At 36.9% G+C, this 12,727-nt stretch overlaps 1 protein-coding gene across 1 annotated transcript in view; it reads left to right on the plus strand.

The window, feature by feature from the left end:
• The first annotated feature begins 2,172 nt into the window (after nt 1-2,172).
• The window catches only part of klhl3 (kelch-like family member 3), a 67,780-nt gene continuing 57,225 nt past the window's right edge, over nt 2,173-12,727 (plus strand). Inside the window, exon 1 of the mRNA XM_028812970.2 lies at nt 2,173-2,379. Within this exon, the coding sequence (XP_028668803.1) occupies nt 2,366-2,379 (14 nt within the window). The 5' untranslated portion in view covers nt 2,173-2,365. The remainder of the gene's footprint in view (nt 2,380-12,727) is intronic.

Consider the following 12,727-nt stretch of genomic DNA (forward strand, 5'->3'; position numbering starts at 1 on the left):
AAAAATGTACTAGTTATGTTTAAGGAACAGTGTTGGAACATGAATCTAAAAGTTAACTTTTGGATTTGCATTTGGAATTTTTACCTGAAATTTGTGGAGCAATAAGTGAAGAGCGGGGTGAAAGATTCTATCAGGATATCAGGGACATGGAAATAATGTACCAGGGGCATTGGGATGTCAGTACAATGGTAGACTATTGCTGGATGGTTAATTTTGATGTGCCAGAAAAAATGTAAATAACAGATTTTGTTCAAAAAACCTAAGTGACAAAAACTAGATGTTCTGTACGTCAATGAATACGTATTGTTTGTTTTCTTTAAAGTATTAGATTGCCTAAATATGTTCATGTTAAACTGATTTAATACAATATTGTATACACAAGTAAATTGTGTTATTTGTTATTTTAATTACATTTATTAAATGTGTTGTGAAGAAAACATTGCAATTATATTTTTTTTATTCATGAATTCACAAAAAATAACCTTTGACAATTAAAACTTTTATTAGTTTAATGAACAGCTTATGTATGTATCTGTACTTGTAAAGTGCCTTTGGATAGTGTTCACTGGAGAAATGAGCTACTGTATACAAAATAAATGTTCTCTGAGATCAGAGATAGATAAGGATAATTTACCATATGAAAAATAAAAATGTTTTATTGTGACGAGCCACTTCAATCTATACAATGTATCAAAAATGTTAACATATGCCCAGCTTGTTTATTTGTTCCCATCATTAATAAATTCTTGCCAAATTCTGAAGATGTTTTGGACTATTTCTGGTAGAGGAAATTTGACTTATTCTAATTTTAAAGAAATAAGATATCCTTTTCTCAGCGATTTATGGAAGGTGGACAAGTATCGTTAATTAGTAAATTCTTAAGATACCACACTATTTTCTAAACCCACTCTGAAGCAGAGTCACAGCGGACTACTGTCTTTACCAGAAAGCATAGTGGACAAGACAGGGCGCCAAGCAGTCACAGGATAAGCAACCTGTCTCTCTCTCTCTCTCACACACACACACACACACACACACACACAGGGCCAATTTACCTCCGCCATTCCACATAACCATCAAGTCTTTGAACTGTGAGAGGACACTAGAGCAAACCTCCACTCAAACGGGGAGAACATGCAAGCTTCACGCATAGAGGACCCAGGATGTGAATACCGGTCCCCTTACATAGTGGTGCAGTGGTAGCGCTGCTCCCTCAATGCCACACAACAATTACGATTTTAATTTTCAAATACACAATTATTTATTTTGCTTTAATTGCATTCATATTACATATTATTCCCTGCGTGGAGTTTGCATGTTCTCCCCGTGTCTGCATGGGTTTCCTCCGGGTACTCCTGTTTCCTCTCACAGTCCAAAGACATGCAGGTTAGGTGCATTGGCGATTCTAAATTGTCAATAGTGCATGCTTGGTATGTGTGTGTGCGCGCCCTGCAGTGGGCTGGCAACCTGCCCAGGGTTTGTTTCCTGCCTTGCGCCTTGTGTTGGCTGGGATTGGCTCCAGCAGACCCCGTGACCCTGTAGTTAGGATATAGCGGGTTGGATAATGGATGGATGGATTACATATTATTGTGTAAATAATTAACTAAGTACTGAGGGTTCAGTCATCATTTGTTAGTTTGTGCTTTAAGCTTATTTTGTATATAGTGTATTTGGGTGCTTTTGTGAATGGCACTCACTAAAAATGAAGTCTAATTTATTGCGTTAATTTTAAGACCCGAAGCATCACACTTGCTTACTATCTTGCAGCTCGAACAAGGCTTTACTTTTACCTGTACAGAATGTAGATGGAATGCAATACACAATGAATGCCATCCAAAATGTGACAATACCTACCATCAAATGGGCTGCTTATGTCTGATGTTGCCTGTGCGTGAAAACCCCATAGTAGGCCAACATAAGTACGGGTAGACAATGCTTATTCCACACAGCTAAATGCCAAAGTGACCTTACTCTAAACCCGTTTTTTTATTATTATTATTATCATTATTAGTAACGAATAGTGTCATTACGAGAGGAGAGCAGAACCAGTACCTTTGTGAAGGAGGCAGTCTCCGGTTGGGCGGGAAGGCGTGTTTCTTTGAGCGCAATTTTTTTGTGTCATACAACACTGAGGTCGCTATGCGGGCGGAGCGAGAGGTGCGCGTTCGCGCGTACAAGGGGAGAGAGAGAGAGAGTGATTTCGGAGAGAACGCGAGCGAGCTGTTCGCTTGTAGGCTCAAATTGTAGTTGCTACGCTGAATCCAGGCCGTTACATTCTTCGGTATTAATGGAAGCTAGAGCAGCGCCATAGCCGGTTCATGGGAGGCAGGGTCCGTTTGGGAATTCAGGCGTTATACGGCACACCATGGAGGATGAAGGGTGAGTTGCGTGGCTACTACTAGCATGTTTCCGATAGTCGTGTATCTCAGCTGGCGACACACTGAACGCCTGCTCCCCCTGAGAAAAAGCCGGCACTCAAGTGCCAAAATACTGGCGTCCAGTCGATTCCTTCCAAAGGATGATGATGCGCGTGCGCAGACTGTTAAGCATACTGTGTGATTTAAGATGTTGCCATTTAGAGTACTTATGAAATAGTGTCTGCCTTGTTATATAATGTTTGTAAAGAACCTGAAGAGGATTGTGTACATTTGGTATTTTTTTGGCGGTCGGGCAATGTATTTATATTTCCTTTTCGATCCCTCACACCACTATTTAGAATCCGGTTTCCTGATCCTGTGATGTTGACAGTGCTTGCTCAGAAAGCATCGACATTGCACTCTTTTTGTGCTAAACCTTTGCTTACACTTCTCAAGAGAATAAAACGACTGCCCCTAACGACATCACAGTCTTGCTGTAACTTAAGTCCATGTTTTGGGGATCTGGCGTGACTCGTATGCTATTAATCAAAATAAAATCCGGTTTCAGTGTTTTGCTTACATATTTGAAAGTAGTTTATATATAGTATAAACGCATATATTGCTAAAAATCTACTATTTTCTAACTTTGTCCTTTTAAATTTGTACTGTTAGTTTTACCATACATGTATTTTAATAGTGCCCAGCATGTATTATACGATAATTTATGAAGTACATGGATCCATGGCATAATTTCAGGTACATTTTAAATTTACCAGAAAGTTGATGAGCCTTCTTTATATGCGCTGTGTTTCCTGTTGTGGGTTCGGAATGAGAACTGGAATCAATAATATTAAATCTTGGTTGCCTTTTAACTAGGCATAGATCCTGCCGAAAGATACTGTACATTTAATGGCTTTAATATATTAAATGAGGGTTACCAGGCGATCAGCAGGCAAATGTGTTTTGAATGTATTTAACAGAAATCATAGCAATTTCTCTTCTCACTTTCGTTTGAGGACATGCAGTAGCAATTTTATATTAACACAGGTATATAACTTTATATACTGTATAAATTAACTGTTAGGTAAAGTAAAATATAGATACATTGTTTTGCTAGTTAAGATTTCATGTGTGGTGAGGCGAGGAAGCAAATTCATTGGGAGAGTTAAATCTTAATACCTTAAGTTTCTCTGAAATAGGTTTGAGCAGTAAACTCGTTCAACACCCTCCTCATGGAGATCCACAGATTCACATGAATTTAATTTTGTAAACTGTCATATATTTTGTAATTTTTTTGTAATATACTCATGACCTGTGGAACTTTACACAGTTATCTCTTTAACAGATGCTTTTATTTGATGCAACTCAGAAACTGTAAGTGTGGAAGGTCTTCTTTTTGCCTTACATTTGTTAGGTATTCAAGAAGCTGGTGGTCTGGAAAGTTGGATCTAATATCTTTATGCTTTTAGACAAAAATGTAAAATTTACAGATTTACTGGGTTTTTATTGTCATGTATACAGAATACAGTACAGTGATATTCTTCCTTTTATGCACTTACGTATTGCCACTCTCTGGTGTCATGAGTAGTAAGTTTAAAGACCTTAACTCAGAACTTATGCCTTCTTAGCCTTAAATATTTACCTTACCTCAAAGCCTATGTCCTTGTTACTTGAAAAATCTCAGAATTCATTTTTCATTTCCCAGTAACATAACAAAACGCACATATCTCAAACACTGAAAAGATGACATTCTGCCAAGTTTACCTGCTAACAGTAAAATGTAATGTATGTTTTACAAAATATGTTTATGAGACTGTTAAAACTTTTGTTGTATGCAAACTAATGTGCATGAAAATGCTATGCTGTGCTGTGTATGCATACAAAATGCTAAAATTCTTCTTAAATTGATGTTGCTCCATTTGTATGTGATATTCTTTCATCTAACCATTTTTTCTGAACTTTCTTTGCCCATTACATTCCTTTGAGGAATAGAAAACTAACCAGGCAAAAATCGCATGCAATACAGAAAGCAATCACACGTGGGTTGCCAGAACATAAGTAAGAAAGAAATCTGCACTCGCTCATTGAAGGCTAACTGATACCAATAAATCTGATACACACAGCCTTGTAAAGAGCAACCTAGAGTACATGAAGAAAACTCACATTGGGACAATATGGTTGACTACATAGACAATGGTCAGACCAGAAATACAGCAAAATAAGAATTGCAAACTTATCTGTAGGCTTTAGTTTAGATCAGTGTCCATCTTTTTAACACACAATGGGGGGTTCGGGGGGGGGGGACCTAAATATATCGCTCAGTTTTACCTCAAATATAATATATTAAGTAGTATAACCATCAAGACCTGTAAAAATTACCTTAACAGTTCAGCAGCTATGCAAAGATATTTTATGAAGTATATTAATAACTCTTTGTTAGGTATAATTTTAGAAATTATTAATTTATGAGAACGTTGATCTGTAAAATATATTTAAATTTTAGATGAATATTAAAGACTTTAAGGTCCGTCTTAAAAGTGTCCAGTTCTTTTTTAAGTGTTTTTTCCTGTCCAAGAAAGAGGAAGGTTAAGCTTTATTTGTAGCAAGGCATGAACCTATTAGCCTGTCCAGAATGGTACATCAGTCTATTGCCTGACGCTGTATTTCAAATATAACAATACTTTTCATAGTTCAATTAAAGCACTTTGAAGTAATGTTATTGGATTAGGAGGTCACATTGCTTCAGGGGACAATTAAAACTTTACAGTAGTGACACATTAGTGAACTGCTCTGTGTTGTGTATCTTTAAGTTTAAATAGTTTATACTTAAGGATAATTTGGTCATCCAGCAGCCATGCAGTAGGAAAACATCTAACTTCATGGATTGTGTATTGTAATTTTCTTGTGCCTGTCTTGTGTCTATATGAATTTCAGTGTCCACTCTGGTAAAATATAGAAAAGAATATAAAATATACCGTGATTTTCTCTAAGTACTAAATACTGTATCTGTCCACCTGTTTTCTGAGCCAGTTTTTTTTAGTTCACACATGCTGGTTTTCTTCGTGTGCTTTTAATTTGCTTTCACTAAAAATGTCTGCAAAATATGTACATATCATCCTAACTCACATGTATATTTTTGTGGTATATTCTAGGACAAGGAGTATGTTACACACACACACACATACATTCTATCTCTCTCTTGCAATTTTTTTTATATATTCTAGGACAAGGAGTATTTTGCACACACACACACACACATTCTTTCTGTCTCTCTCTTTTTTGTGCTTTTTTATTTATATTCATAAGCATACGACAACTTACCAGGTGTCATCATCAGAGGAAGAATAGACATACAAAAATGAAAGGTTATATATACCAAATGAGTAATAGAAAGAATAGTAAACCTTCAGAAAACTAGACTTCAACCTGATGTCGCGTCCAAATCAGGAATCAAAATAACGCTTAAACCTTCAATCACACAGTTCATTTTAATGCCAAAAGGAAGAAGTCTGCATCACAGACACGGAATGCAGCATACAGTATACCATGCAGTGCATACACAGCTGTATACGTGGGACAAACATCTAAAACACAACATGCATACATGAACATTGCAATGATGTCAGAAGGAAAGACCCACAATCTCTGATATACGCATATATGAGTTCAACTGGACACATATTTAACTGGGACACAGTGCGAGTAAAATTGAGGGTTAATAATAAAAGAACTGGCTGAATTGTGGCTCTCAAAAGAAAATGCCCAGCATATGCAGGCTTAAAAAGAAGTACATCTAAATAATCAAAAAGACTTTATGACCAACACCCTCTGAAACACACCTTATTGATCCACCCCCACCGCCTCATTTGCTATATATTGTCTTTGATTCCTGTATGTATAATTATTTTCCTCTGATGATGACACCTGTTAGGTTGTTGAAAGCTTAGGAATAAAAAGCAAGTTTAAGATACATGATTCATTTTCACCCTTTTTGGATTACTAGCTAGACATATATATATATATATATATATATATATATATATATATATATATATGCACTGAAACACTTGGACCTTCGGTCCTTAAAGACAGACTGCTGATGTTCTTCTTATTCTTGCTTAATATCATGGAGTTCTTCTGAAAGGTGCTCTTTAAATTTATCCCATGTGTTCTGTACCTTGGTGACTGTCTGGCAAGGTGATGGGCCTCAGTGTTAGCAAGCTTCTCAATGGCTCTATATTCAGGCTGACCTTTTGGTTTGGTATTTGTGGCGGTGTGCGTCTGATTGGCCTGTTCAGTGTGCTTCTTTTTCTGCAGATGTTACCACTGTTCTTTTCTTGACAGCTTTGGTGCATACCTGCACAGCTGTTCTTTTCCTGTCAGCTATTGCAAGTGCCTACGCCACTGTTTGCTATGGACCCAAGGACTAATTATATTGCTGGGGTATCCCGCACCTCAGATTTATTTTTTTTTAAATGTATACATTTTATTTGAAGAAAATAACATTCTGTATAATCAAGACTTTAACAACAAAGAAAATAACATCTATCAAACCTGAATTCAACAACAAGACCAATTCTTTAAAAAACAAGAAAGAAGGGAGAATATCCTTTCTCCCGATATATAAGCTTAATCTAAAATTTTATTAATTAGATCTTGCCATATTTTAAAGTTTTGAACAAGTCCTCTAAGTGAGAATTACATTTTTTTTTTTTTACAATTTCAAGTATAGAATATCAGTTACCCACTTAGGTATAACAGGTGGGTTGGAATTCTACCAGTTGAGCAAGATAAGTCTGCGAGCTATTAGCATGGTGTAGGCATTTGCAATCAGTTTGTACTTGTCCACATTAAGCCCATCCGGGAATACACCAAACACAGCCGTTAATGGGTTAGGAGTGATTGTGGAACCAAGGTTGGTTGTTAGGCATTCAAAGATTTTTGTCCAGAATGATGTTAATTTGGTACACGCCCAAAACCTCTGGCACATGAGCAAAATTGCAATGTTCACAGATTGAATATTGGACTGGATACATATCGGACAGTCTTAAATGAGGTAATTTTGCTTGATAAAGTATTTTAAGTTGAATGATTGAATGCTTTGTGCATATGGAGGTAGAGTGTATTCTATGCATAGCTGCCTTCCACTCCTTTTCTGAGATTTTAAGTGAAGTGTCCTTTGTTGGTGGAAGGTGAGGAAAATTAAGCAGGTTCCTTTTAACAAAGTTTCTGATTTGAAAGTACTGGAGAAATTGTGTTGATGGGAAGTTAAATTTGAATTAATTGTTCATAAGATGCAAAGACATTATCTATATACAAATTTCGAAGTGTTTTAGTCCCAAACGTTTTCCAAAGGTTAAATGCTGTGTTAAACCCTAACTACAAAGAGGACCATTTCATTTATGTTAGGTAGAATGCCCAGAGGGAACTGGGCGGTCTCATGGCCTGGAACCCCTACAGATTTTATTTTTTTTTTCTCCAGCCTTCTGGAGTTTTTTTTTGTTTTTTCTGTCCACCCTGGCCATCGGACCTTACTCCTTTTCTATGTTAACTAATGTTGTCTTATTTTAATTTTGTATTTTGTCTTTTATTTTTCTTTTCTTCATTATGTAAAGCACTTTGAGCTACTTTTTGTATGAAAATGTGTTATATAAATAAATGTTGTTGTTGTTAAATTTGATTGTTATGTAGAGGTGCAACAGATAGAAGCTTTTCTGCCTTAAAGTGCTTCCTGCATTGGTTTCATATTCTGAGTGATTGATGGACAGTTGGATTATTAGCATATTGATGATAATTTGTATTTACTGGGGCATAGAGCAGAGCATATAAAGAAGTACAGCAGAATTTTATTTCTTTTGCAGACCATGCTTGTGTATATTCATCAATTTGTGTCAAGTTCCAGGTCTTCATAGCTTGTATATTTTCCTCTTAGTAATAAAATTGAAAGTTAGGAAGTGCTATGCCCCCTGCTGCTTTGGGTCATTGTAGAGTCACCCTTTGGATGCGTGGATGTTTCGAATTCCAAATAAATAAGGTTATTATTGAGTCTAATTTCTTAAAGAACAATTTGTTAGTGTATAAAGGGATGCTCTGAAATAGAAAAGAAGCTTAAGAAGGATGTTCATTTTGACAGCATTAATTCTCCCTGCTAACGTAAGATGAAGTGTAGACCATCTGTTCATCTGTATAATTTTTTATGTGCTGATAGCAAAATTTTGTTAAGAGATCTTTATATTTACTTGTGATGTTTACCCCAGGTATTTTAAACTGATCTGCTAAAATAAATGAGATGGTATCCAGTCTAATACTGTGTGCAAAAGAGTTCACTGGATAAAGCACACTTTTATTTAAATTAATTTTAGATTTCTTTTGAAATTCTGAAATGCATTAAGGACTACTTTTACAGAATTTTGTAGGTCTGATATTTACAGTACCATATCATCTGCATATAGTGATATTTTCTGTTTGCAGGTCTGATATTTACAGTACCATATCATCTGCATATAGTGATATTTTCTGTTTGAGTCCTTCTCTGGTAATCCCTGTTTTCTCTGGTGCATTTTGAAAGTAAATGACCAATGGCTTGATGGAGATTGTAAAGAGCAATGGTAACTGGGGGCATCCTTGTTGAGTACCATGTTCTAGTTTAAAATCATGTGAAATAAGGCTGTTAATATGAACTGAGGTTTCTGGACTAGTATAGAGTAGTTTGATCCATGCATATATGTTTGGGCTGAACCCAAATTTGTGCAATGTGGTGAATAGGTAGTCACATTCAATCATGTCAAATGTTTTTTGGCATCAAAGGTAAAGATAATAAGACCTCTGGTGTGTTAGATTTTATGGGTGAGTATATTACATTAAACAAACATTGGAGATTAGAAGATAAGTGTCTGTCTTTAATAAATCCATTTTGGTCTTCTGATATTACAGAAGGAAGCACTTTCTCAGTCCTTCTAGCTTGAACTTTGGAGAGTGTCTTAACATCATTATTCAGAAGTGAATTTGGTGTATATGATGCACATTGTAATAAGTTGTTATTTTTCTTTGGAAATACAGTAATTAATACTTGGAGAAAAGTTTGAGATAAAGTTTTGTTGTCTTTAGCTTCTATAAACGCTGGAGTGGAGCTAACTTATTTGAAATTTTTTTATATAATTCCACTGGGTAGCCATCAGGGCCTGCTGCTTTCCCAAATTAGAATGAGTTTATAGCATCCAGTACTTTTGAGAGGGTCAGAGGTTTGCCAAGGACCTTGGCACTATGAGTATCTAGCTGTGGCATTTGTAATGAATCAAAAACCTGTTAAATTGTGTCTTATCTTCTTTAAACTGAGTATAATGTAAGGACCTCTAGTACTCTCTAAATGTGTGAGTTATATTATTATGGTCAATGATTTTATCTCTATCTGCATTGGTAAATTCTGTTATTGTGTTGTGAACTCCATGCTTGTGGATTTGTTGAGCTAAGATCTTATTAGCCTTCTCTCCATGTTCATAAAAATAATGTCATGATTTAAAGATGAGCTGTTCAGTTTCTTTTGATGTCAAGAGGTTACATTTTGATTTCAGAACCTGTCTTTCCCTGTAAAGTGCCTCATTTGATATATTCTGGTAATTTCACTAATTAACTCAGAAACCTTCTTGATTTCCAGTTTATATTTGTTTGTGAGATATTAAAAAGATATGTCCTGTTAATAAAGCCTTCAGAGTTTTCCAGAGTATCCCTGCATAGACCCACAAAGATGCATTTGTCTCTGAAAAATAATCAGTTTTCTTCGAGATGAATTCTGTGCAGTGATCATCAGCTAATGACAATTGTTTAAGGTGCTAGCAACGAATTGAGTGTGTAGGACGTAGTACTTTAAGTTCCATGATCAGAGGGGCATAGTCGGAAATAACAATAGCATCATACTTGCAAGATTTGATAGTGGGCAATAAATTATTAACTATAAAGAAATAATCAATTCTTGAGTAACTGTGATGAACTGGTGAAAAGAAGGAATAGGCTGTTGAGTTTAGATTTAAAAATCTCAATGTGTTTGGTAAGTTATGATCCATTGAAAACACTGTAATTATTTTTACAGTATTGGATGATATTCTCATTGTAGTTGAAGACCTATCCAGGCCTGGATTTAAAACATAATTAAAGTCTCCGGTCATTATAATTTTATTAGTGTTCACATTAGTTATAGATACAAATACATTTTGGTTGAAGTCTCTGTCATCCACATTAGGTGCAATGATATTTGTCAAAATCACCATGACATATACAATGCAATTTATTTTTGTATAGCCCAAAATCACACAAGAAGTGCCGCAATGGGCTTTAACAGGCCCTGCCTCTTGACAGCCCCCAGCCTTGACTCTCTAAGAAGACAAGGAAAAACTTCCAAAAAAAAACCTTGTAGGGAAAAAATGGAAGAAACCTTGGGAAAGGCAGTTCAAAGAGAGACCCCTTTCCAGGTAGGTTGGGCGTGCAGTGGGTGTCAAAAAGAAGGGGGTCAATACAATACAATACACAGAACAGAACAAATCCTCAATACAATATAAATATAAAAATTTTACAAGTATGGAGCAGAATGTAACAGTAGATGATATCACATATGATTTGGATTTGTTTAGAGACATATTGCCCTACAGGATCAGATACTAAGTCTGATGCTACAAATATTGTTTTGTAGTAGTTGATTTGAAATGGTACCTTATGATTGACCACATATAAAAAAATTAATAACGGTGAAGCTAAAAGTAAAATTTTTAGAATATATATGAAACATTTTCAAGTTGTATTGTTAAGATTAAGAAAATTCCACTATTTAAAAGTAACTGTTTTAAAGGATGCAAAGACATCAGATCCACAAGTATAATTAAGTTATGGAAAGTAGAATATAATACATTAATTGGTGAGAGTGAAATCTTAACCTACCACTACTTGTTTGTGCATTCATACAATCACTTATACTAGTAATTCCACTTACGAAATCATTAAATGGTGTATGTAGAGATATGGTCAGTTAGGGATTTTTCTCTGTAATCTTGTAATTCTGTGTAAGCATTGTTATTATTAAACTATACTCTAAGATCACAATCCTGCTAGCCTCATTGATTTTTATTTTAAAAATATACACTGTTCTAAAAAATTAAAGGAACACTTTTTAATCAGAGTATAGCATCAAGTCAGTGAAACTTGTGGGCTATTGATCTGGTCAGTTAAGTAGCAGAGGGGGTTGTTAATCAGTTTCAGCTGCTTTGGTGCACTAGAGGGGCAACAATGAGATGACCCCCAAAACAGAAATGGTTTAACAGGTGAAGGCCACTGACATTTTTCCCTCCTCATCTGTTTTTTCACTAGTTTTGCATTTGGCTACGGTCAGTGTCACTACTGGTAGCATGAGGCGATACCTGGACCCTACAGAGGTTGCACAGGTAGTCCAACTCCTCCAGGATGGCACATCAATATGTGCCATTGCCAGAAGGTTTGCTGTGTCTCCCAGCACAGTCTCAAGGGCATAGAAGAGATTCCAGGAGACAGGCAGTTACTCTAGGACAAGTGGACAGGGCTGTAGAAGGTCTTTAACCCATCAGCAGGACCGGTATCTGCTCCTTTGGGCAAAGAGGAACAGGATGAGCACTGCCAGAGCCCTACAAAATGACGTCCAGCAAGCTACTGGTGTGAATGTCTTTGACCGAACAACCAGAAACAGACTTCATGAGGGAGGCCTGAGGGCCCAACAGAGGACGTTGGGCCCTGTGCCCACTGCCTGACACAGTGGTGCTCGGTTGACATTTGCCATAGAACATTAGAATTGTCAGGTCAACTACTGGTGCCCTGTGCTTTTCACAGATGAGAGCAGGTTCACCCTAAGCACATGTGACAGACGTGAAAGGGTCTGGAGAAGCCGTGGAGAACGTCATGCTGCCTGTAACATCATTCAGCATGACCAGTTTGGTGGTGGGTCAGTGTTGTTCTGGGGAGGCATATCCATGGAGGGACGCACAGACCTCTACAGGCTAGACAATGGCACGTTCACTGCCATTAGGTATCGGGATGAAATCCATGGACCTATTGTCAGACCATATGGTGGTGCAGTGGGTCCTGGGTTCCTCCTGGTGCACAACAATGCCCGGCCTCATGTGGTGAGAGTATGCAGGCAGTCCCTGGAGGATGAGGGAATTGATACCATTGACTGGCCCCCACGCTGTCCTCACCTAAATCCAATAGAACACCTCAGGGACATTATGTTTCGGTCCATCCAACGCCACCAGTTTGCACCTCAGACTGCCCAGGAGCTCAGTGATGCCCTGGCCCAGATCTGGGAGGAGATCCCCCAGGACACCATCTGTCATTTCATTAGGAGCATGACATCC

The sequence above is a fragment of the Erpetoichthys calabaricus genome, chromosome 11 (assembly GCF_900747795.2).
Source record: "Erpetoichthys calabaricus chromosome 11, fErpCal1.3, whole genome shotgun sequence".
Lineage (NCBI taxonomy): Eukaryota > Metazoa > Chordata > Cladistia > Polypteriformes > Polypteridae > Erpetoichthys > Erpetoichthys calabaricus.